This window comes from Battus philenor, unplaced genomic scaffold (assembly GCF_028537555.1).
Source record: "Battus philenor isolate CCGP_79_NKW_IND1 unplaced genomic scaffold, ilBatPhil1.0.hap1 SCAF_16, whole genome shotgun sequence".
In the NCBI taxonomy this organism is placed as follows: domain Eukaryota; kingdom Metazoa; phylum Arthropoda; class Insecta; order Lepidoptera; family Papilionidae; genus Battus; species Battus philenor.
This window is the reverse complement of record NW_027181678.1, coordinates 10,298,023-10,325,029: the sequence shown is the minus strand read 5'-3', so window position 1 is coordinate 10,325,029 and position 27,007 is coordinate 10,298,023. Positions and strand designations below refer to the sequence as shown.

The window sequence follows — 27,007 nt, the reverse complement described above, 5'->3', positions numbered from 1 at the left end:
TAAGTTATTCTACCAATCGCGTACGTCTGTTACAATGATTCACCACAAGTGTTGATAACTCGACCTGTATTAACAATAGTACTGTTCAGTAGGATCCGATAGTTAAATGCGTTTGAATAATTACCTAAATAATTTCTCTTTTAAGCCGTTATGTCATAGCATTAGTGTTATCACTCCGTATCGCAGATTTATCTCATTATCTTCATGACCTTGTCTGTATTTTACGCAATCGAAAATTTCAAATTAATATTTTTCAAATTCCAAACAATATGTCTTTTATTAAGAACTGTAATTAATTTTGTGTTAAGGTAGCACAAAATATTACTTTCTCTTTTTTCTGTACACACCTTACCTTTTCCATTTAGTTTGTAGAGTTAGTTTTGCATTGAAGTTGTGTTGCATACTAATTGTTTGCTTAAGCCGGCACATTACAGAGATATATATATATATATATATATATATATATATATATATATAGATATATTTTGTTTATATGTTTCGAAGAAGGCTATCATCTTAATTCATACTACTTTGAATTTTTCTTCTTCCCATTTTACTGTTGAACATATCAACACATTTTTTTTTGTATTATTACACCTAATTTATTTATTATTGCTCCGGAGTTTCCGTCTCATATTTTGTAATAAAATGTTAGCTAGCTGTTCCTATCCCGCTTCTTGTGGCCCGTACTATTTTGGTAGATGTAATTTCATAAAATCTTTTCTTAGTCATTTTTAACATCTCAAAAAATCGTATAAAATATATTTTTGAATGCCTCTTTACTTCATTTGCGGGAAGAATTTCGTTCAAAGGAATATTCCTAAACATTACAAGTGTCTAAGCCTTATGATTTCAGAGATATCGTAATGAGTCGGTACAGAAGTGGAAATGGAGCAAATTAACAGCGTTTTTACAGCGATTACAAGTATCTAATTGAATTAATGTTAGCTAAAACATAAACTACCTGCTAAGCCAGAAGTAGTCAACTATGGCATTCGTACAAATTAGTCGTTACCATAAAGAAAACAACACGATTTCCTTGACCGTTTTTGTATATCGTTCGTAGTCTATGCTACATATTGAATGAAAATTTAATTGCTCAACTAATAAACTTAACTGTCAAAATTCAATTAATTTTATTGTGAAACCTTTTCTTAATTGTCTTTATTAATATCAGTTGATTAAGATTGAATTTAATTGAAACCTCTTTTGAGAGACATTGAAGTACTATTGACACAAATCAAAATATTTGTAAAGTGATAACGTAAAAACTCTACTGAGTTTGTTATAGGATTTTCTCACACCACAACGCATTCTGTACCCTCATAGCTATACCATAAGGTGAAATATGTTTTTCATAATTACGTTTTTCTGGAATTTTCCTCCTACAAAAGTGTACATTAAATGATCCAAAGTGGAGAGTAAAATGATGAATAAAACATTTTAAACTTGAGCGTCATGAGTTACTTGGTGATCCATAGATTTTATTTAGACATGTTTTAATCACACGTATTCTGGTAGTTTGGGCGCACCTACAATGTTTACATACCTGGCCTCACGTGTGATACGTCATGGCGATGCGAGTCGATAGTGTTTACCGACGTTCATAGATCTGCGCTTGAGTCACAGCGGCCACAAGATGATAATAACTTGTACTCGGGCAGTCAGTGCGCGTCCGTCAATCTGTGCTCACTCGCCTTTGTGTCGCTTTCCCTCAGCTTTTTAATTCCCTTTGTACAATCATTTGAAACTCATTAAACACAGGTTTCCACCTGTATCGGTTTAATTTACAAGTTTATTCCAAGCAATGCGTTTCGGACTATAACAGTGTGTGATTTTAATTAGTGTAAAAACAATTAATGTAACATTATAAATGGAACGTAACAGCTTCAAGGATATGCAAGTATTACGAGTGATCTTATTTCACTAAGTGTTGTGATATGATTGAATTGTATACAAAATGATTTACGAAGCTATAATTGGTTTTGGATTAGTTCTGTATCTTATTTGGAAATATGTGTCAAAACGTAAACAACAAAGTGATCTTGTGGATTCGCGAATTAATGAAGATTGTTTGAGCCGTGCAGAAAATAAGATAACTAACAATGTTGGCATTGTTCAAAACAATACATTGAAATGCTTAGAAGAGAAATTGGATAATGTTGTTTTAATTAAAAAGAATTTGTTGCAAACGCCAGACGTGAATAACATTCAAACGTTAAATGCTGCGAAATCCGTAGAACACGACGAGAATCTCTTTCAAAACAACAACCACCATAAACGAATTAGCCCTCCAAAAGAACGTCTAACGGAATTCTTAGAGAAAACTATTCTGAACGATAATAAATTACTAACGATCATACAAAACTTATCCTTGGATAAAACGGAGTTTGAACATGATAATTCGTGTGATTTTAAAGCAGCTTCTTCTTTAAAAGAGGACATATTAAATAACGATATCGATTTTCACAATTCTAAACAGAATGAAACTGTTAACAATAATTCATATGCAAATTCTATCAATGATGTTGTTATAAATAAGAATGATTACACATTTAAAAGTAATAACGAAGAAAATAAACCTTATTTAAAGCGAATTCAAACGCAAACACCGGCTATTAACTTTGTTTCTGTTATTGGAGAGTTGAAAAGTAAAACAAGGAGTGCGAACGGCGGCTTGAAGCCTGTTTTTAAGAAATTCGAGACTGATGTTGTGGATGATGTGGTGCTAACGCAGGCATGTATAGTTTATTAGCTTTATAAGGTTTTTGTAATAATTTTTGTTACATTAATTTTAATTATACATTGGTATAATCGTAACTTATCTATTTTATGATTTCAAAAATGTATACGTGTATTTGTAGATCAAAATAAACACCACGATTTAAGACGTGTCACTCAATTAGAACAACGTTAGGTGTTTTTTTTTTAAATACATTAGGGCCTATGTGATATGAATTAATTTAACTAAGTTACAAAATATCTTTAAAGGTAATTTTAAATGTTGCCCAACCAACCACGTTCGTTGAGTCCATGTGAAGTCCGATGTTGCATTAAATCTTGCGTCGCACATTCTTTTAGCAGGTTGTCCGAATATGTACCGTGGTAAGGCTCTTGGTTGTTGATAGACCTACAATATATAATACCAAAAAAATTACAAAAGGTGTCTTCGTAAAGTAAAACTAATCATTGTGAAGACAGAAATATAAATGTATATAGTTAATATTTATAGGTGTGAGCCAACCTCGAATACTTGTTGAATTAATTCAACAGCATGAAAAACGTACTTGTGTGAATCATTTTATTCTGATCAGTAATTAAACAGCAACTTAGAGAATCGCAGAGAAATGCTGTCACCAATTATTCACTTAATTTTAAATAATTACTAAGAGAAATAAAATAAACGTTTTATTTGATGTTCTCTAATCTATCTCCGCAGTCCACCTAAATGAAGTCGCCACACGTACATTTATTTTAATAATATAAAACATCAATTTGAATGCAGGGTCGCTTACTGTTTACACTCGGGATATGTTTGCGGGTACACAAGACGCTCATAAACAAAGCGATGGCATTGTTAATTTTCTCGTGCTAGTAAATTAATGATCTAATGTCGATCGATGCTGCGGCCGGTTGAACTCGATTATCTCTTTTGACAAACGTATGTGTATATGTGAATATAAAAGAATTGTCTGTAGAGCTGCCTCTTGTTGTCGGTTAATATTTACGTTGATTCACTACAAATTTATTTGTTCATCGCGATGCAAAAGCTGTTATTATTGCAACAAAACTTTTGTTGTTAATACTAAAGGCGCCAAGCTTAAACACCCTTACAGGAAATATATTCGAGGACTTCCTTAGGAATCGCGGTTGGGTTTTATATTTTTGTAATAAACTTTTATATTTGGCACTTTTAAAAAACATAAACAGAAGCTATGCTATAAGGCTTGTGCTTATATATCAAAGTTCAGTTATTTTATATATTATTCCTTTACAAGAGACAGAATGAGGAGATCCGCAAACGAACTAAAGCCCCCGCCATAGCCCAATGAATTAGTAAGTAAGTTCTCGAATAAAGACCACTAACCAGCAAGCAGAGCGTAGAACTCCCACCCACAAGCTGGGGTAGATGCCCTTGATGTCCAGTTTTTTTTGAAAATCTTCAGGGGAGGCCATGTCCAGCTGTGGACTTTTTACAGCTAAACGGATGATGATGAGTTATACGAGGATTTCTTTTGTTTAATAAATCGATTTGTAATAGCCTTCTTCTTTTCTTGTTGATAAGTACTGGTGATTTCATAAAAGACAACGTACATGTTATGAAGTAAAAAAATGGTTAATAATTTAGTATGATAAGTTATCAAGATAAAATAAGACGATCTAAAATTGCTTTAAGCTAATACATACAAACATTGTTTACGTAATTGTATTGCAAATTAACATACGATACTTTCAAAATAAATAGCTAAGGTAATATTGTACTTCATTTGTTGTATTATGTTCATAAGTATCACATTCCTGAAGCACTGTATATTAAATTGCATGATTAATCATCTAAGAAGGACGAGATAACGTTTCATTCGACCCCGCAATGTTTACATTGCAGTGTACAACATCAAGTACATAGCAATCAGATGTTTTCGTTCATATTGCTATCGTTTCGATAAGATACTTGAAATATGTTTTTTCGAAATTGCGTTGATACAACATAACGATTGATGCATACAACACAACGATTCTCTCTCATTAAGGGAGGAATATGATATTATAATACAGGGTGTATAGCGTAATCATGACAAGTAATTTAAGATAATAACATAATTGTTAAATTAGAAAATAATATTATTTTTATTAATTAATTAAAATTAACATGTAGTATTAATAATGCAAATTGTATATTTTTATTTTATAAATTTAAAATGTGGTTTGGAAATGTTAGTAAAGTATATATTTTTTTTTGTTACAGGAATCTCTCAACTCCGTGGATGACAAAAAGAAAGTTCACATAGACGAGAACGAATTGGGCCCCAACATTTTGGCTGACAGAAGAAATAAACTTGAAACTGCAGCACAAGTAAGACTGTTTACATATACAAAAGAGTATCGAGTTTCCAAAGCTTCATATTTCTATAGGTACCGATTAGTTTTTACATATTACGCGTATGTAATTGAGACTACGATGACAATGACCTTGGACAATTTACATGTCTTTGTTATAGTGGTCTAGTAATGAGTCAGACGTTGTCATTTTTGTTTTACTTTTTATGACTATTTACTACATACGAATATGCTTGACGTTCATTAAATTTAACAGAAAACGACAGTTCTGTGTGAAGTTAAGACAAAGGGCAATTTTAAGTACAAGTCCAATGCATAATCATTTCAACCGTAGGACAGCTAAACATAGACCTTCCCATAGTTTTTTAATAGTACCGGCTCCATACTGCTTCCAAGGACTTGAACAGGTTCAACGCCTGTCCACCAACACATTCGGTTACTTTTGTCCATTTCACGATAGTCGAAACACGTTTTGAAAAATTCATATAATCTTTCGAACGCTATTCAGTTTGTGGAGATTCTCGTTATGTTAATTTAGATACATAAATGAAAGTGTCACAGACTTATCTAAAAGAAATATCGGTAATAAAATAAAAACGACGACTGTCTTATTTATTGCATATTAAAAATTACGTTCTTATCGGATGAGACAACGACGATTTCTTTTATATTAATAATATATATCGTATAATGCTCATTAATAAAATACCCTTTCATTAGGTGTCGATGAACTTATAACTATATTAAACAGAATTAATGCACATTAGTTCATAAAGAAATCATTTATCTCTCCGGCCCGGACGTTTCCGTCATGCGTTATCGTCGTTTGAGTCTTTATATTCTCGGTAATATTAAAACGCACATCAATAAAGTCTACTGCAGAGGGACCAACCTTCGGCACGCGAACCATAGCACTTCGAAGGACTATTTTTGTATCAGAGTTCATTCGATAAACGTATCCGAGATCCCTTAACATTTTGGTGTAATTATATTTTGGAAAAATATTTACCTTTTTTTTTCATAATGACCACCGCTAGCGGGGGCCTATCGTATTTCTGTAGTTAGGTAACAGTTACAATATTAATTTATTCACTAAATATTTTTATTTTTACATTCTTCTTCCTTCCATGTTAATGAAATGAAAAAATCCATTCATTATTCTTCTGTTCGTCACAATTTCTTGCCTTTCATTACTTTCTCTGTATTTCTTTCATACTCGCCGGTATTTACTTACCAGCGTCTGCATAATTATTAAGAAGTACTCTCAATTTAAAGTATCGTCAAGGGAAGTGAAATAAATGTGTTCATTTTTAATATTTAAATTTAACAGACATTTACGTTTAGTACCATTTTTGCAAACTTATTAACTACCTATTTAACTGCGGCTTGCGAAAATTTTTGGTACAAATTTCGAAAAGCTGCTGATCTATAAAACTCAATAGAGATCTACATAACTTAATAACGAAATTTTTGCGTGTGTTCTCGTATCTTTTTTATTCTACTTTATTATGTTATGCTATAATTGTTTAGGTTAGAAACTTACATATGTTTTGTATATTTCTTCTTCCAGTCGCTTGTAATGTCGGACCATAAAACCGTCAACGTTAAAGCGCACGCTTGTAGCAATATTGAAATGCCTTACCTTTGGAATGTCGCTTGTATCAATGCCCGACCTTTTAACAGTCTCTCCTTTCGAATACCGATATCCTTCTTAGAATAACTTTTATCGCATCGTAATAAAGATCAATTCTGCGCAATCTTCTATTTTTCAACTGTAAAATAAGTGTATCCTTAATGGGAAGTCTTAAAGGAACTTTACAAATATCAGGGTTTTTAGTTTTAACGCTAATTGGCTATATTACCTTCTGTTGTTTCCGCAATGTAACTCTGTGGACATATTAAAATACACAGAGCAAAGCTTGCGTGAGTAACTATAAACCTTAACCGTAATGAGTCACTGACCGCATGATGTGTAATTCAATAAATTTAAATTATAACTGCATTTTATTCGCTGGGACGCCATTAGATATAACATTTTTGTCCTTTGTTGGTCGGTCGAGTGATTCAGTATACGCGGTAACTCGACGCGGGGGTATTACGCTGTTTGGTTTAAATAGGTCATGTTGAGATTCAGACCAGCTTTGAATGTCACGACTTTTTCAAATGAGGCGGGCATAAAGCTTTTAGCGTCGTAACAGAATCAATGTACATATCGTGCCGTCATCATACTTTTTTTTTTAAATACAACATGTAAAAGATTGACACATGCCATGTTTTTACTCAATTTTTTAGGAGCTATGATCAATGATTCTACCTTATCCATTAAGAGATAACCGATGCTTTAAATGATTCAGTCACAGCTAATCAAAACGTACACGTTTATGTTTATTAGGAAAAAAAAAACAAAGAAATTATTCTTCGTTTGTGATGAAAAGAATCATTGTAATTTATTATCAATTTCACTACAATTTTGAAAATGGAATTTAAAATATATGTAATAGAATTCTATATTAAACTTCGGTGACTTTTCATGTATTTTTTAATCAGACAAAAGTAATAAAGGAGTAAGGACAAAAGTTTTTTGTTACTTATTGGTTTATTCACGCTATTCTATACGCACATATGTTACCTTCGAATCTATGTGTGTTTCATATTGTGTTACATTAAACAACAAAACCAGAGCTTAGAAAAACGTACTTCATACGAATAAACAGCCGACCGAAGTAATCTGATGGACGTATAGGACTTACAATGCTTCATTAAAAAGCCAAGAATGGAAAACAAGCGTATGATGACAGGGAAGGCTTCTGCGGGAGATTATCTCTCGAGACGTTTCCTTGTTACACGTTTGGGTACGGCCCATTAGTCATGAGCATCTCGTTTGCTTTTGTTTCACTTAAGACTCTTGAAACGTTTCTTATGTCAGGGCCGCTTTGTTTTGTTATTATATTAACTACGTACCCTACGTACAGATACTTATATAAAATATTATCTAAAGGATATTCAGGATACTTATGTACAAGATATTCTAAATGAAGAGAAAAGGTAAAAATTGTCAGTCTATTGTGAGCTTTTCCCAGATGATGGCATGTTTGATACCCACGTAGCTTTAAAGTAAAGGTTGCCATTATAAAGGAGCGCAACCTAACACTAGGTTCTAACAAATTAGACTCTTCTGGTTCAGTCTATTTAAGTACAAAGTTGTCACTGTAAATGATCGAAAGTTGGTAATAATATGAGAAAATACAATTGGCTGTTGTAAGAGAAAAGTATAACTTTGAGTCGTTAAATAAAATGCTTTTATATAAAATTTAAAAACTTGCAATTAGATATTGTATTTTAGCGACCGCCTTACACTGTACATTTCTTAGTCGCCCCAGAATATTCTGTTTTATAAATCATAAGGTTGAGAAAATGCATATTTCGAAGTTTTCAAGATGATGACGTAATTTTTCTCAATAACTTCGAATTATTTTCTTCATTATCACCATTTCAAGTGTAGCACGTCCAATACCGATTGGAATAATACCAATACCGGTTGGAAGCAGCCTGCATCCTGCGTCTTTCTTAACAAGCTGCAAGTCCAGCTTCCATGGGCCATGGTCTCCACTCTAAGACCTTGGAGCCCCAGCTGGTTACTTATGTTTGTCTACGGATCTCTTTATTTTTAATTTTTTATATGATATTCTACCGCGGACTTTTTGGGCGTATGAGAGCTCAAACACGAGGTCCGAAGTGAGAAATCACGTTTCACTGCCGAAGTCATTACTGGTATTTACTATTTTATGTATTTACATACCTCTACCTTTATCTTAAAGCCCTAAGGGATATTGGATAGGAAGAAACTTATATATCCGCCACAAAACCATAGCTCGTGCCGCAACATTTTTTTTTTCATCTTTTACGCGCGTTTTATGGCCTGCCCTGATTTACTTCAGAGGTTTTATAATTAAAATTTACCATTAATCGGTATTTGAATTTGAAAATATAAAAACAGGCACAAAATAATTTCTCATAAATGTTGAATTAAAATTTCTCTTTGTTTGTTGCAGGGTTGGCGTAAGCGCGTGCCGCAGAGCGATGCTTCGCTGTTCACGGTCGCGGGTCGGCTGGAGAGGGACAAGGTCGCGGTCGCGACCCCACCTCTCACTCCACCTCCGAGCGCGCCGCAAACCGCCGCTTCCCTCGGCACTCCAGCACCGAACAAGTTTAGGTAACGTTTTTCATTTTATATATGTATGAAAAGAAGTGGAAGAATATTTTCGCTTTTAACCTTTTCTATTAAACTCGGCGATTGATTATATCTGTAAAAGCTCTAAAGGGATGAAACTTTTGCTCATTTGCTCCTAATCCAATAATCATTCGAAAACTCTACTGGAATGCAACAGGCCAATAACATTTGGTAGCAATGCTTCTTACCATATAATTTCGGATAGAGTGATTAAATTAATAGATGAGTATTTACATCTTCTGACCTTTTGCGCCTATTTCCAATTACCCTGAATAACTTAAATTACTACCATCGCAAAAATTTTTACTTTTGGTTCTTGGATTGTTGTTTGTTCAGACTGAAAAATTTACGTACGTCAACATAGTAATTAAGAAATATGGTGTTAAAGAATAGTATGCAATTATACAAATTAATTGCCATGATTGAGCCGCTTAGATGGTTCAATCGACTAATCTAGAGCATTTAGTGTATAAGGTACAAGTTATACGTAGAGATATTCGCGGACGTCGTAGAGCTCAAATCTCTTGGCACGCTGTCTACTGAAACATATTTTCTGTTTAGTTATTTTTGGTTTTGAATTTGTTAGAACTATGAAAAATGCTTTAATACATTTACTTAGCTGTCCAAAAATCAACGATTTCGAAAATAGTAAATAACGTAACAAAAATTTAGAAAAAAATTGAGTTTTCAAAATTCGGATAGCTACACATTAAATTAATTATTGATTTACTCTGTGTCCCTGTAAATATTTTGTATGTCTGTACAATTCTAATAGAAAGAATAAATAAGTGTAAAATATTTCAGAGTGATCACATTATTCAGGGTGATTGGAAAGCAGTAAAAAACTTTTCAAAAGTCAATTCACAGCACCTTAAAAATAATTTTCAGATCCCGCAAAGCTCCCACTTCGCCCACCAACGGTTTCGCATCGGGTCCGCTCCGCAGCGCTTCGTGCGCGGTGGTAGGGGCCGCTGAAGCGAAGCCGAAAGAAGTGCCGCGTATTGACCGCGAGTCCTTCAAGCGAAGCCACTCTGTCAGCGAGAGCATCAGTAGGGTTGATGAAAGTAAGTATTCCAATTAATTATCATGTCTTTTGTTTTAATATTTTTTGTATTTTAATTTTAGACGATTATATATACTAAACAAATACCAATAATTTAATACCAAACAAATATATGCCATAAAAGTCAATCTTCTCTTGTCTAAAAATACCTCAATATCTGAAGACGAATGTCTTTGACTAGTCTCTGGTACTGGTGTTGATTAATACATCAGAGACGTGGTGGTTTACGATGGGCCTTATAAGAAAGCTCAAAGTCATCATTCTAAGCAATGGAAAAGGCTTCGCTGCAAGATCGAATAAAAAATGAGGAGATCCGTAAATGATCCAAGGTCACCGGCGTAGCTCTAATAATTACTCGTCTGGAGCGGCAGGGGCTAGGGCACAATGCTTGTGCCACCGACGGCCAGGGGGAGGAGCGAAAGGTTCTTGCGTGAGTTCCTCACTAGATAGACCAACTGAATAGTAAAGGCCGCGGGAAGTCAATGGATGCAGGTAGCGTACGACGTCTTCGTGGCGATCTTTGGATGAAGCCATATTTGGGGATAAATATTTATATTTTCAATGTTAATCTACAGGATCTAATTTCTTTGCAGATGAAGAATCTCCCGGAGCCGAGAAGTCAGGAAGCGCAGTGCGCATTCCGAAGGCAGACGACGAAACCTTCCAAGCTTTCTTTGCGCCTCTACAAGCGCGGGAAAACGAGCCTGCAGATCTCGATCTTGACCTAGACGCTATCGACAGCGGCTCTAGACAACTGTGAGTAACATTTTAAAACAGTTTGGATTAAACATGAATCAAATATCTGTGAATATGTCATATTTTTTATCAACTGCTAAACACAGAAATATGTAGCATCCGCCTAAACGATGTGAAAGCTTTCCAGCCTTACGATCCGGTGAAACTTTAGTGTGTAGCAGCCTTAGCCCTCGAGGCTTGCTACCTAAACAAAAGTTTTAAGCTAAGAGCCCTCTGCCCCCCTGACTTCTCTAACCTGAAGAATCTGCAAATGCAATTCGGTCAGCCGTGTAACATATTTAAAAAAATACAAACACGATTAGCTACCAATACCTTCTTCTCAATATTTTAATTAAAACATTTAGTTATTATAACGGTAGGAAATATAAAAGTTAAAATATTTAATTTATGAAAGTCAATACCTCACCTATCAAAATATTTTTATATATGAATAAGCGATCTCAATATAATTATTGTACATTGTGTATGTGTGGTTGTTTACATCACCGTAAAATCTGTAATTATAGTTTTCTAGCTATATCAGCCTTAATTATATTTATTGCCAAACTCGACATCAGTATATATACAATGCTTGCTATGCGTCAGATAATCTGAATGCCCGAAAGCCGACGGATGCACTAGGTATGTGTTCCGCCCGCTGCCACTGCAAACAAACAATTGTATGAGCTACGCACTTATTTTGGTTCTTCTACGGATCTCCTCATTTCATCGGACACGTCATTACTAAGTAGCAAAAGAAATGTGTTGATTAAATCTTATGTTGTGCATAATTTTTATTGTAATAAAATAATTGTATGTTTAAATATTGTTATTATATCATTATGTTCAAAATGTTAAGTGTTCGAAATGTTAAAATACTTGCAGTCTAGCGAGCGAGTGGGCGCGGCGAGCAAAGCGCGAGCGGCGTCACGTCGCTTCCCGCAACCCGCTGCGGGCGCTGGCCGCACGTACTGACCTACGCCAGGAGTACCTTGCACAGCCCTGCACTCTTCGCGACCAGCTCATTAAGGAAAAAGGTGAGCATTCATCATTGCAGCGTTAGACTTCCTAGATTTCCAAAGACTCGTTAGAAGCGGTCTTCATTAATCTTCTTCCGACAACCTTAACAAGTTCGTGGATCTTTTTGGCATTGTAATTTTCAACAAAATAAGTCGTCTAGGGTTGGACATAAGCTTCGCCATTAGATTTCCAAAAAGGCTGTTGAAAGCAGCATGCACCCAGTATCTTTCGACGACCTTTACAAGACCTATTAACCATAAGATAAGACGTCCTATGCTTGCCGACCGTTGACCCCCCAAGCCTTCATCATTACAGCCCTAGGACTTCCATTGCTATGCAAAGATTTCCAAAATGACCATTGAATTCTGCATCTACTGTCTGCCGACGATCTTGACGAGTTCGTCTGTCCATCTTGGGAATGGACGTTCTTCCCTCTTCTTGCCAGTTCATCGTCTCCACTCCAAATTCTTAAAACTCCAGAAGCCAACTGTTTTGTGCGTCATGTGGCATGCTCACTGCTACTTCATTTTTACAATCTACTTTCTATCTATTCTTTATATAATCTACAAATCTTCTCATTCCTGATTCAACCTCATAGAGATGTCCAAAGCAATATCACTCTCCATCTATATAAAAATCTTACTACTTGCGACAAACGATATAATTAATAGTGACTATAATATATAGTTAAAAATACTGCTTAAGCGAAAGCGTTAGCGTTAGCAATTTTGAGGTGTGTTGTATAGGTCATATAAGGCCAAGATGAGACGGATACTCAAGTATACGGTCTCTTGAGATTAGATAGGTAAAAGAAGTGGAAGTTTATTTATGTCTTGTGCTATATTCCAGCCACAGCAAATTGCGGCCTGGCAGCCGAGGCGCTAGCTGCCTTGGCCAGTAAAGAGGACTTCTCAAACGTGGCGCTACGGAGCGCGTCCGCCACCAACGTGCCGAGCCATGGCACCAAGCCGCTCATGCTGCTTCACGTTAAGGGCCGTAGGCGTGTGCAGGTAAATATATACAGATGTATTCTATCTGGAGATAGTCTATTCATATTTAATTAAAATGAACTATTAGTATCCTGTTACAAAAGTTTTTCCTATCACGATCCATAATTTCATCAGAATCGCATTGAAATAGAAAAAAATAAATTAGCGTTACATATTTTGGAATATTCACTTTATTGGTTTAATATAAAATTAGTAAATAAATTTTGTGTTCGATAAATAATGATAGATGCAGCTGATAAACAATTAAATCTGCACTGTGTAGTTGTGTGCTTGAATTGTTAAATGTGCAAAATTGCAAAATTCCTCCATTTACTGTCTGATTTGTTTACTATGTGCGCAATTGCTTAATTTTTCCAAAATTAAACAAATTTCACATAATACGAAAAAACTTTAAAAATAAGGTAATTGAAATCGTTAAAGTTATTTATTATACAAATTATAGCGTCATGGATAGCCAATATGGATAATTTTTTTATAAATCAATTGCTAGCTATATCCATTACTACGCAATACGCAGATTAATATGCTAAAATACATTTATTTTACTTTTTGTGTATAAAGACAAAATTCTTAACATTTTTTTCAGACGAGACTGGTTGAACCTGTACATACTAACATCAACCGCGGAGATTGCTTTCTGCTGGTCACCCATGATCTAATCTTCTTATATATAGGCCTTTATGCTAATGTAATTGAGAGGTAAGTTAATTTTACAAGAACTATTTACAAAATTATTTGATATTTTATTACAAATTTCTAAATTAAATTGTTCTCGTATTTATTTCTCAGGAATCGTAGTACAGACATCGCTTTACATATCTTCAACACAAAAGACCTTGGATGCAAGAACTCCACAGGCGTTATTAAGATCGATGAACAAACCAAAAACTATTCGAACAAACATTGGAACCAATTCTGGTCACTTCTCGGTGTCACGAAGGACACTGAAAACTATAAACCGGTAGAGGCAGGACACGCTGATGAAGACGAGATATTTGAATCTTGCATCGTCCAAACTAACATGTGCTATGAAGTAATAGACGACGAGCTAGTGCCGATTAAGGAATATTGGGGTCAGGTGCCAAGAATCGCCATGTTGCATTTATCAAAAATAATAGTTTTTGACTTCGGCTCGGAAATGTATATATGGTACGGCAAAAACGTTCCATTAGAAAGCAGAAGGCGAGCGGCCCAATTAGCACAAGAGCTGTACGATGACGGCTACAATTACGAAGAATGCCACATCAATCCATTAAATGCAGCTGTGTATCAAGGCATTAGAGAGGAGTCCACTCCTCTCGTAAAAACTTCAAAGTCTAGACCCGAGTGGACGATACTATCGAAAGTAACACAACACATGGAAACCATTTTGTTTAAAGAGAAATTCCTCGACTGGCCGGATTACACGCGAGTCATCAAAGTGAAGCCGCAAGAGAACAAAACTAACAGCGTCGAAATAACTCCCTGTGACGCCGAAGAAATGTGGTCGAACGAGTACCAGGACCCAGATCTCATACTAGAAGGGTCACATCTCGGACGAGGCACCCACTACTATGACAAAGACTCAATGCGACATTACGATATTAAAACGAAATCTGTCTGTAAGTGGGTGATACGGGAATATGACTTCCAGAAAGTCGAAAATGATTCTGAAGTTGGAGAATTCTTTTCGGCGGACAGTTATATTATTAGATGGGAATATCAGATAACAGTTACTGGAAGAGAATTAAACGGAAAACCTTCCAAACATAATTTGACTGGAAGAGATCGATGTGCATACTTTTGCTGGCAGGGTCGCGATGCGTCTTCCAATGAGAAAGGTGCTGCAGCTTTGTTGACCGTGGAGTTAGATAGAGAGAAGGGTCCGCAAGTGAGAGTGGCGCAGGGGGCCGAGCCGCCGGCATTCCTCAATCTCTTCCAAGGCAATTTGATAATCCATCAAGGCAAAAAGGACACTGATAAGAGCCGCTACAAACTGTTCGTGACCCGAGGAAACGTGTCTAACGAAGCATATTTACTGCAAGTACCGTGCTCGGTCAGGCAGTTGCGCAGTCGCGGATCCCTTCTTCTAATCGACACTGAAAAGGGATGCCTATACATTTGGCATGGCAACAGAAGTTTGAAGCACACTAAAAACGTCGCAATTGAGCTAGCTAATAAATTGATTGCGCGGAAATCAGATTATTTATTCGGGGACAAGGCGTCCGATATAAAGATAACAGAAGTGAAAGAGTGGGAGGAGCCTAAGGAGGTATTGGATGCGCTGGGCGTTGCGAACAAGCAGTATTACAATTCGATGTTGTCTGGGCGCGAAGTGAACAGTGACGTCACGCTGCGGTTGTTCCATTTCACGGATCTAGGCGGTCAGTTCGAAGCTAACGAGGTCTTGTCGCCACTGCGCCACGAACACCTGGTGACACCCTTCCCTTTTGAACAAAAGGAGTTGTATTCGGCTTCGCAACCCGGTGAGTTAATTATTTATACATTGGATCATTTACTTTAATCATTTGTGTATCATTAAGAGAAGAATTAGTGTTGCTAGTGATGACTTGGCACTGAAACGCCGGCTCACTTCACGCCCCGCTGGCAAGCTCATAGTCGGTCAACTAGTAATGGAGTGAAGACCACGAATCGGCAAGCGCAGCGTAGGGCGTCCCCCGACAAGGTGGACAGACGACCTTATGAAGGTCGTCGGAAGATACTGAATTCCGGCCGCTTACAACCGATTCTATAGAAAATCTTTGGTGGAGGTATAGACCTTCAGCTGGACTTCAGTAGACATCTTACGGTTGAAATGATGATGATGGTGAAGAGAAGAATGTCAAAAGAGATCAATTCAACAGAAATTAAAGTCAAATTGAGTTTCTCTATAGTTGTTAGATGTTCTTTAGTTTAAAATACGGGTAAGGGTGTTCTTAACACTATTTTAGAAGAGCACGCAACAAAATCTTTTGTATTTTTATATCTGAACACGTGCCCTTAATTCGCGATATAGCAGTAGAGCAATACATTTCAAAGCTATTGTATTGTATTAAATATTAGAATTTTAAATGCCATTGCATTATACTAGAATTTATTTCATAATCATAATAATTGTACGCAATCAAACTGTGCTATACTTCCAAAGATTTCAATTAATTCGTTACTCACTAGAGTAAAAAAAAATCTGAAATAATTTTTAGTTACAAGTATTTAAGTCTACTCATGATTACATATTCTAAATAAACAAATTGAGTTTACTAGTTTTAGTTACATTTAATTTTGATAAGATAATCGGAAGACACTAGATGTAGACCGCTTTCTATCGGTCTTGTTAGTAATCATTCATCAAAAAAATTAAGGATATAACACACGAGCTAGTTAATAAAGTGTGCGTGTGGTTTGTTGTTGCAGCACTTTTCCTGGTGGACGACGGGCAAGCGGTGTGGCTGTGGCAGGGGTGGTGGCCACGCGGCGAGGACGGCGAGCTTGAGCCGGCGGAGATCAATGCCGGTACTTTAAAACATTTATTTGTTTATCCTTTTAAAGTTAGTTAAATAGGTTTGTGATGTTAGTGAAATAATACAAAACATTTATATAGTCAATATCTATGTATATATATGATAAAAAAAACTATACATGATTTTTAATTACTTATAAATATGTACTAAAACAGGAGGATATCATTAATACATAAATTATACATATCTAAAAATCTATGGTTTATAAATAATGAAAAAATCTGATTAATTTGTACTTCCAGAAGTGATTGGCATGTTGGCTTTAGTTTCAACAGTGATGACTTTATACAAGATGATAGGAAATAGGTGTAAAAGGTTTTTGTTGACAAATGAATTATAGTTGAAGTAATTTTTTGAAGCTTTTACATAATACAATCACTTGTATGTACAAAATGTGTAACTGTGTCCGGTGTGCAGGCGTGGGCGCGTTCGCCGCTCGCTGGCAGGCGCTGCGCGTGGCGGCGCTGCGCACGGCGGAGGCGTACTGCGCGGCTGCGAGCGCGGGGGGAGCTGCTCGCGGCGACGTGCGCGTGGTCGCGGCCGGCCTCGAGCCCGCCACCTTCGCCCACCTCTTCGACACGTGGCACGAGCACGACCACGCCGCTGAGGCTAACATCGCGGTAAGCTTGCACCATTTTATTCGGAATGGGCGTATATGTACATAAAAATTGCGTTAGCTTTAGCCGTTGGACTAGGCAGGTTCGTGTAGCGGTGCGTGGATAATATTAAGCGGGGAAAGAGGTCTTTCATATTTTGTATGGAAATTCAAAACAAGTTTTTTTTTATATAAGTGGCACTACCTTATTTATCCCTTTACTGTTTCCATACTATGGTTGTCTGGAAGAAATTGTATCGTGTGATAAGACCATTTTACTGTTTCTTTACTGTCATGCTATGTATATATTTTCAAGCATGTACTATAAAGATTATTAAATATATAGCTGCCCTTTTTTGGTGACTTCTTGCGATTGTAGGCAATGATATGGCACCACTGTTGTAGAAATTTTGGATCTTTCTTTAAAAAAATGCAATACGTCGTTTTGAGAGGACTAATTATGTTAACCTGACATTACTTAAATAATTCTGAAAAGACCGAAACAGGTGAACAAGGTGTAGATCGAATAAATAAAAATCTGCAAACGAATGTAAACGTCGTAGTTCTGCGTATTAGCGACTAGAAATAGTGGACAGGCGCGTAGAAAAGATTCCCGCTTGAGCCTAATGGTTCTGGAGTGAAACCAAGCGCAGGAAATCCACCCTGGCAGAAACACAACCTAAAGCAACGATTGGAAATCTATATTTAGTAGTGGACGTCCTAGATCTAAAAAATGGTTGTGGTAGTGTTGGTTGAACATAAGATTGTTATTATCAAACCTTTGCTCCTTTATGATTCTCTCCATGGAGCGCCGGCTTAAAAACTTACCGGCTTGCCAATATGGTGAAATAAATAATGGTACGGCTCGAGCCGAGGCTTGTGTCTCTTATATGACCTTCTCTGTTTTAGTTACTTTAAATGAGTTCAGGGTAAAAACCTGTAGTGCTCTGACTCCTCGAACTTGTTCAAGCTGTAATTACTAACGGTTAAACAGCTTATGCCAATTACAAAATGTACTATTACGACTGGTTTACTACAGTGATGCCGAAACCGGCCGTATCATGTCATACGAAAGCTCGACAAAATGGCTGACGGAACGAAATTATAATATTTAATTATAGTATTATTAAATGTTCATTATTAATTGTGCATAATTATAAAATGTATGTAAGTCTTGTGTATATATTATATTAATAAAAATGTAACATAATTGTTATAAGTGTATAAATATGGTGTTGGTATTAAGAAGTCTTGTTTGGTCGAATGATTTTAGTGTTATCACAGCTCTTACAGTTTCGTCGATACTGAGTTCGGAATACGGTTGGTCCGCGGACTTACAGAAGTACCGGAGTAAAGAAAAGTTAATTACGTTTACATATTTACTTAGCTTACTACAAACGAATTAGTAGAGAAAAACGATATGTTAAGGCTCTGGTTTATTAGGTAGAGCATAGTAATTTAAAAGAGCCCAACATTATACAGAGTTTTTATCTACATCATTTCTTTGGATATTCAATTTTATCATCTTTAAATAAGAAGACTACATAAAAAACTACAATAAAACAGTAAATATTCAAGATATGATATTTTAAAATTGCTGCCATTTAAGAGTGAGAGAGGTACCAGTCCACTTTTGTGTAGTTTTTAGTCGAGAATATTTCAAAGAACAACACGTGAGTAAAATATTGTAAATCCGACCCCTTACACATTGCATATATACATACAAAACGCGTATGTATTCGCTTGAGGCACTGCACGGCTGTACATTGCAGCACGGGTACAAGGCGGGCGAGGTGATGTCGGGGCGGTGCGAGCTGTCGCGGCTGGCGAGCTGCGACGCGCTGCTGCCACTGGCAGCGCTGCAGCGTCGCCCGCTGCCCGACCACGTACACCCGCATCATCTCGAGCGCCATCTGGCCTCACCCGATTTCATGGTAAGTATCGCACACGCTGAACATTTTGAGCTGAGAACACACGCTTTCTCCACACTTTTTATACCTCGCACAGCCACTATAAGCCGACCATGTAGCCCCACCATTAATTACATCGTTTAATTTCACAGTACGTCTCAGGTAATCATATAAGTTAGCGCTCGGTAACCTGCGCCTTTTTTATGTGACGTTACATACGCAAATATTATTTAAGTGCAAGTTGGTATTGTAAGTAAATGTTTAATTATTTTGAAACTACTTAAAAAAAATGAGTAATTATCTAAGGATACTATATGTACATTATCTAATGGTAAATCTTATGTATAGATATTTTTTAAGGATAAATAGATAAGTGTTTTTATTTTAGGCAAAAATGAGGTTCTTAAAACTATGAAGTATATTTAATTGTAAGTTTTAACTCGTCCCACTCAAAAGATTGCTGATCCCTAATATATGCGGCATGCACGATGACGAACGCAGTTTTTATATCAAATGTTCTTGGCCATAGCCGCTCCATACGGCAACCGAATCTAATCAGAAATTAGCAGATAGACGCAGACGAACCAGAGTATAAATAGCCCAGCGGATTTGTAAATTAATCTGGGAGTGGGCACATAGCGTGCAAAATGGATGGCCGCCGGGACCTTAAGGTTCTAGGAGTGAGATCATTGCCCGACAAGCGTTGTATAAGACGTCCATCCACCAGGTGGTAGGATATCTAGAGTTTTCCGTACCGGTTTTATTGGAAAGGCCACTGTCTGAATAGCCTCTATTTCAAATCCGGTAAAATAATGTTTTAAACAGTTGATATAATTCCGGATTGTATAACAACAAATATTACTTAGAGATACATTGACAGTTAGAAAATCACTCCAGTGAATGCTATTAGAAATCTACGGGATAGGTCGATGACCTGTAGTAAAAATTCTACGCCTGAAATGATAGTGATAATTACCTGTTTGCTATGTATAAACTATTTTCAATAACTACATTATTCTTGTAATTAGTAACAACGCACTTGGCTTAATTCACTTTAGTAATAGAACTATCACTCTCACATTTATTAATAGCAAAAATATGTTGTACAGGATGTGTGTCATTTTATATGTAAAAGATAATCTAGGTGTTTACTGTGATACTTGCAGGAGGCTTTCGGTATGACCAAAGAGGAATTCGCGGCGCTGCCCGCTTGGAAGCAGACCAACATGAAGAAAGACGTTGGCCTGTTTTGACCCGTCGGCCTTGCTCCCGTTGAAACTGACCGGACGAGCCGCGGCGCCTGAACCTACCGTCGATAGCGACCCACTCCTAGCTGATAAATTTTTGTACAATCGCAGCTATTTCGTACTTTTTTACTGAATACCTAATGAGGATTTGATACAATTAGTGTTTAAGAGCACGCTTTAAATTTTATAGCAAATTGATACTGTCCTTTTTGTACTAACGGTATGTAACGATGTATTCGCTCACGTGATATTTTCAAGTAACCGTTGAAAGATGTATTGTTAACGCGGATTTGGTAGGAATTGTTCGTGGAAATTTTCGCCGGCGTTTCGTCTCGTCCGCGGCTGCAGTCTTGTATATACTATTTATCTTATTTATATCTTGTAAGTTCTTCCTCTACACCTTACGTTTTATAATGAATCTTTTCTTTGTTAATTTGTATCATAAATATTTTTAGTGGTCTCCTCTTGGTGTCTTTGGTTTGTATAGCCAGCAATGCGGACGGAGCGAGAAGTCGGTGTAAATCAATGGTGATATTTTTCCATTCCACTTGGTATTGCCGTAGTTAGTCGAGCTCTATTGCCGACGTCTATGCGGCGATTGATATGGAAATACCAAAGCGGAATGCAGTAGGGTTAACTTAATCTGGTCAAAGTATGATTATTGTTTGTTTGTACAGTCGGCAAAAGAGGTAACTTGACAGACAAATTTGGAGACAAATTCGTTGTTTCAGCGTTGGGCTTCAATGATCGTCAGTAAAGTACGCGTAAATCGATTGACAAATATTTTTGATATTTAATAAACCTTGCCCACTCTTTTTTGCAGACTGTACGTCTCTAAGTATACAAACATGTACTTTTACTGTTATATACGCTTTAGGATAGGCATAATGCTTTGCGATGATTGAATGTTTATACAAATCGTAACTTGTGATATTTAAGCCCAGTTTAAGCGACTTTAGGCCTTTATACGATTGTGCGATGGGCTGTTTTGTTATACGAAGTGTATAAGGGTTCAACGTCTCAGAGCAACGTAACTTAACACATCACATATCCTAACTACTCATTAGCTACTTTTTATACTGTGCGTTAGGTGGACCATTGCGGACGTAGTGCAAGCTTCGTGTTTAAATAATGGTTTGGCAGACATAGTTATTGATGAAGATTTGTTTAATCTACTTGGAATTTTTTTTTTAATTTTCGGAATTTTAAGATTTCTTTCATATAAAAGTAAATAAGCTGTCCCCTGTTTGCTTCGCGTACTTAATGAACGCCCATTCAACCCCCATTGCGGGTGGAATTTCAAAAAATTCAGTCTTAACACATGGGCTAGAATAGAAAGTACCTGGCCTAGCAAAGAAAATACAGTTATTCTTTAAAAAAAATACGATTAGCTTTTTTCATTAACGTAATTTCCATTTGGAACTACGCAATTATTTCAGAACCGTTCTAACTTTTCAATGCCACTTTGTGGAACAATTCATCGTTTGCCTTAAAATAGACCTCAACTTCAGCGATTACATCTACATTGGAGCGAGCATCGTCTGAATCCCCGCGACCACATTTGAAGTTAGCAAACCAACATCTTATTGTCGTTACTAATGAATATTAACTATTTCCATCAAGGTGTAGTGTAAAATGAAAACACTAATGATCTTTTGAAGGTACTAACTGAAGGCGAATGAAATTTTAAACAGCGCCATCTATGTGTTAGGCCGAAAACTTCAGCCCATGTGATAGCTGACCTCTACTCGGCAAAAGAAATGTTCCTATCAAAATAATAGTATCCAAGCTTTATGGTTCAGGAACTATTTGATGTCTTAGTTACTTAACAAGTATAAAATAATATTATTTAAAAGTATAAAATTTATTATATTGATAACTATGTCTGGCCATGATGAATGCGTAACTAATTAAATAAATATTCAACTGACTGTGAGTTTAAAATTGTTATTAAGATGACTTCAGATTCTTAACTTGACCACAATCATTTTGTTGACTATACAATAGTAATATTACAGTAAAAAAAAAATCTTAAGGAAACTATGCAATTACGTCATTCATTTAAAAGCGTAGACACGAAGCGGATGATTTTGTCTTAACTTACATTTTATAAGGCTTATTATTGTTTATGAAGCGTGTATATCGAACCAAAATGACTTGCAGAATTATTTAAACGACGAACTGTTTTGAACTTTAAATTTTTACTTTTTATATGGAGTTATTATTATTTGTAATTTTGTAAAGTTTATTTGAAATTTTCTATCGTCCTTTTACTAAATGCAACTGGTTCGCGAAAGTGTTGCCAGTATTGTGAGGAGGTTTATTTACTGCCAATGAGTAGGGTGTAACACTGTAATTGTCGAGTCATAAGTTAACGTACTTAGTTAACGTTCAAAATAATGTATATTTGATGCATTTAGGGGATCGGCCGCAACTACTGGCCTAGATTCGTGCATATATTGGCCTATCGCGACACGAACCTGTCTCTGAAATTCAATGTTTAACGTTTGCTTTGGTTGTGTTACTTATAATTATTATTGTATTTGAGATTTATTTTGTATTATAATAACGATGTAATAAAATGATAAAATTTACTCTGTTGTTTTTTTATTTATTCGTTGAAAAATATACAAATTATAACCCTAACCTTGTAGTCATGTATTTTAAGTTTAGGATTGAAACAAGATTGATGTTAGAAGCACAATTTGGTTCTAGTTTTAATCAAAGTGGGCTATAATTATTAAGTACACATGATATCTATAATGAGGAGATCCGAAGAAGTACTGAGGTCACCGACGTACCTCTAAGCATTTCTAGTTTAAATTGTTCGTGCAACCGATGGCCGTTAAAGCCGAGAGGTTCTCAAGTCGCGACCACGAGCCGGTAGGCACCCAACTAGAACTAGATTGAAGACATGGTTAAATCCGCTTGAAGTTGCTGGATGCAGTCAACCCAAGACCGGATATCGTGGCGATCTTTGGGAGAGGCTTATACCTTGTAGTGCATGTCAATCGACTAAAAAAAGATTACTGTAAATTATTCAATATCTGCTATTTACGATGTAATATTTACTTGTTAAAGATTTGTAAAATTATAAAACTTACGACGTTGACGATGACGTTTAAATAGAATAGAAAGTTGTTGAAAAAAGCCAAAAAAAAGGTGTTTTAAAAAATACAAATTCCTAACTCGCATCGTTGTTGACAAATTAAATATATATAATTTAAATACGATTATAAGAATTGAAAAGAAAACAAGTCAGTAAATTATTACGCCAGTGAAATTACAAGTGAGAATATATTAGGAGGACTGGAAAGTAGTGACGCTTTCTTAAGTTAAATTCACTCGACTACATTTTTAACATTTTTTTATTTCTAATCAACAATATATTCAAGTTCATTATCAACAACCTTTTGCCATCTAGTATATAAATTTTCAATTCCGAAGCGGTAAAAATCATTCGGTTTTTCTGTAAAATACGTCGACAGAGACAACATTACTTTTCGGTCCCCCTAATATTTAGCATTGTCATTGATACAAACAAAAAACCACATTTTTGATTTTCACTTTTTCACGTTTTCATTGATTCACATTTTCATTACGAGAAAGGCAAAGCCATTAATACTAATCCTATTATTAAAAAAAAACCGGTGTCGTACAAGGATGGTTGTAAAAATAAATTCCAAAGACAGATGTTATGTAGTCAATAATGTTAATGTACGATCATTTTCTCTTTGGAGAATAAGACACAGATGTTTGGAAAATTGTAGCCGTCACGAAGGATGGATAAGGGAAGGCATTACATATCTTATATAAACTAAGATATGTTTCCTTTCTCAAAGTTTTGAGATAAAAAGTAAGTAAATTATTTGTATGTATGTCAGAAGCATTACTCCATATAAGTAGCTATTGGTGCATAGTGCTACGAAAATAAATAAAATAATTGCATATGGTGAACCGGAACTTAACTATATCACAAACATGTGGAGTTCATTAAAATTTTGCACTTGAATTATTCCATGAAAAACTGAAATAACGAATATATGTATAGATATTAAGTTCTACATATGTTTAAATCCTTACTTAAATGGTACAGATAGGCCCTCAGGGGTCCACGAGATACTTGACGGGTTTTATTTGTAAGCGGGGGTCCTCGGAAATTTATCTTCTTTTAATAGCAAAGATGTTAAATGTTGGCTTGACTTCAGCGATAAATATAGGTAGATAATATTTCAAGAAGCTTAACGACTGTTACATATATCATATTCAGTACAAAATGCCGTGACTTGCAGAGCATCACTTTTTGTTGAATTTTTGTGATATCGTATAAATATAGCTACACGAGGTCTACCAGAACCAACTCAATTGTGAAAGTGGTCTATGAAAAAAAAAAGCCGGGAAACTTTGGTTTAAACAATAAATAAAAATAAATACGACACAATACGTAAATGAAAACCAAACGATAAATTAGAACGTTAAAACATATATTCCTTTCCGCTATTCCTAATTAAATTAAAACTTTGTTATATAAGTTTGTACAACATTTTTATGAAAGCTCTCGTAACAAAAATTCTAGGGATTGGCTGATTCACTTACCATAGATTGAATGTCTTTGTAAAGTCCTTGGATTAAAAGTAATATGGAGACATGTTTTAATTTAACTAAAAATATTAATATTTAACAAGTGCAGAGTTCTTAAAAATAAAAAATACGTTAACTATGTTAAATAGCCACGATATATATCCACGACAAAAGTCAGAGTGAGATAAACTTGAATAACAACTTAGGAGCTTTTTCCGCGCAACTTCGTAACATTTGAAGTTGGTATCAGTATTAAGTTGAACTATCAGTCAGTGTTTTGCGCAACTTACATAAATTACACGGAAAGGTCAGCAGAGCATTTCTCAGGTTTCGGGTTCTTTCTTTTAGTTGTGTTGGTAAAATTATTAGAGTATTACTTTTTATTTAAATTATATGTATGGTCAAAAGTATACTTATTAGGTATACTTTTCGTTTTTATTTTGAGATATTCAGTAATTCTGTAACAACAACGAAGTAAGATATTTTCATTACTATTCTTTATTGACTTTTTTAATAATTAGACATTAGATAAGAATTATTCAGATATAATATCTGTCCTAATATTCAAGTTTCTTGGTGATTTGGTAATTTTTTAACGTTGTTCATGATAACAGTAGCTATGTGACCTACAAGCTTACAGAACTGGTCCCAGTCATCACTTGAAGCTTCTAGAGTGGAGACCGCAGACGGGCAAGCTTAGCCTGTCCACTCACGAGATAGATAGACGACTTGTCTAATAACGGAAAGCGCTGGATGCAGGTCTCTTACAAGCGGTCATAATGTAAGCCCATGAGGGAGGCTTCTTTTTTGGTTTTTGGGGGAAATCTTTTGTAAGTTCAAAATACCCTGCCTCAGTGGAGAGGACGTAACCTTACGTGGTGGGGACCGAGACCTGGAGGTACCGGTCAGCTACCTGAGACTACCACATCCATCTGGTCAAGTTGATGTGGAGTTCTCCTGTCTGGGGGAAAGTGCGGAGGAAGTCCGACTTGCCACCGCGGCTGCCGATCTGGTAATTTATACCGACGGCAGCCGCATAGAGGATAAGGTGGGTGCGGCGTTCTGCGTCATGCGGGACGCCGCATAGTTGCACACAAAGAAACTCAAGTTGGGCAACTTCTGCTCTGTATACCAGGCAGAGCTGCTGGCTCTAGCGGAAGCATCGGGGTACGCGGCCAGCGGGTCCGCGCAGGCATACGCCATAATGAGCGACTCGCGGTCCGCCCTCGAAACTGTCACAAGATCGGACACCCTCCATCCTTTAGCGTTGAGAGTGAAAGAAAATGTTATGAAAGTGAGAGAAAAAGGGAAGGATGTAAGATTATATTGGGTGAAAGCGCACGCGGGGATGGAGGGTAATGAGAAGGCGGACCAGTTGGCCAAAGACGCGGCCCTAAAGACTAAAAGAAGACCTGAATATGAGAGATGCCCCATTGCATTCGTCAAGCGACAACTGAGACTGGAGTCGCTCGACGAATGAAACAGGAGGTATATGGAATGGTGATGGTATATGGATGGAAGGAACGGCGGCTTTAGTAACGAGGACATTTTTCCCGGACGCCATTTCAGCCTACCGCGTGCTTCGCAGTATCGAGGTGGACGCGGTCTCGGCCCAGCTCTTCACGGGACACGGGGTGTTCTCTGAGTACCTTCACAGGTTCAAGCTCAAGGAGGACCCCTCGTGCTTCTGTGAACCGGGGGTGGACCAGACTGTGATCCACCTTGTAGCCCAGTGTCCCGCATTCGGGGGACTCCGGCTCGATTTCGAGTGCCGGTCAGGCGTAAAAATCAGGGAGGAATCAATAGCCTCCCTGATAAGCGATGAAAAAAGCAAAGAACAGTTCCTCATACTTTATAAAAAATTAATAAGAAATGTAAGATGAGAAAATCAAAAGCCAATAAAAATATAAAAAACAAAAATCCAAAATAATGTAAAAAAAACCAATATGTAATATTCCTATAAAGAAATAAAATAATAAAAATGTAAGAGTAATAATAGAATATAAGTAAAAAATGTGATATAGAATAAAAATAGAATTAAGAAAATGTAACAGTAA

General features: G+C 36.2%; 1 protein-coding gene across 4 annotated transcripts in view; it reads left to right on the top strand.

Annotated features, from left to right (window-relative positions):
* Positions 1-22,963, top strand: part of LOC137919152 (supervillin-like) — a 210,394-nt gene extending 187,431 nt beyond the window's left edge. For all 4 annotated transcript variants that reach the window (XM_068762131.1, XM_068762132.1, XM_068762130.1 and 1 more), the window contains 12 exons: positions 4,967-5,074; positions 9,111-9,271; positions 10,178-10,353; positions 10,946-11,108; positions 11,973-12,124; positions 12,957-13,117; positions 13,704-13,816; positions 13,907-15,582; positions 16,511-16,609; positions 17,035-17,237; positions 18,985-19,146; positions 20,289-22,963. In XM_068762131.1, the coding sequence (XP_068618232.1) occupies positions 4,967-5,074; positions 9,111-9,271; positions 10,178-10,353; positions 10,946-11,108; positions 11,973-12,124; positions 12,957-13,117; positions 13,704-13,816; positions 13,907-15,582; positions 16,511-16,609; positions 17,035-17,237; positions 18,985-19,146; positions 20,289-20,375 (3,261 nt within the window). In that variant the 3' untranslated portion in view covers positions 20,376-22,963. The remainder of the gene's footprint in view (positions 1-4,966; positions 5,075-9,110; positions 9,272-10,177; positions 10,354-10,945; positions 11,109-11,972; positions 12,125-12,956; positions 13,118-13,703; positions 13,817-13,906; positions 15,583-16,510; positions 16,610-17,034; positions 17,238-18,984; positions 19,147-20,288) is intronic.
* Positions 22,964-27,007: the final 4,044 nt, after the last annotated feature.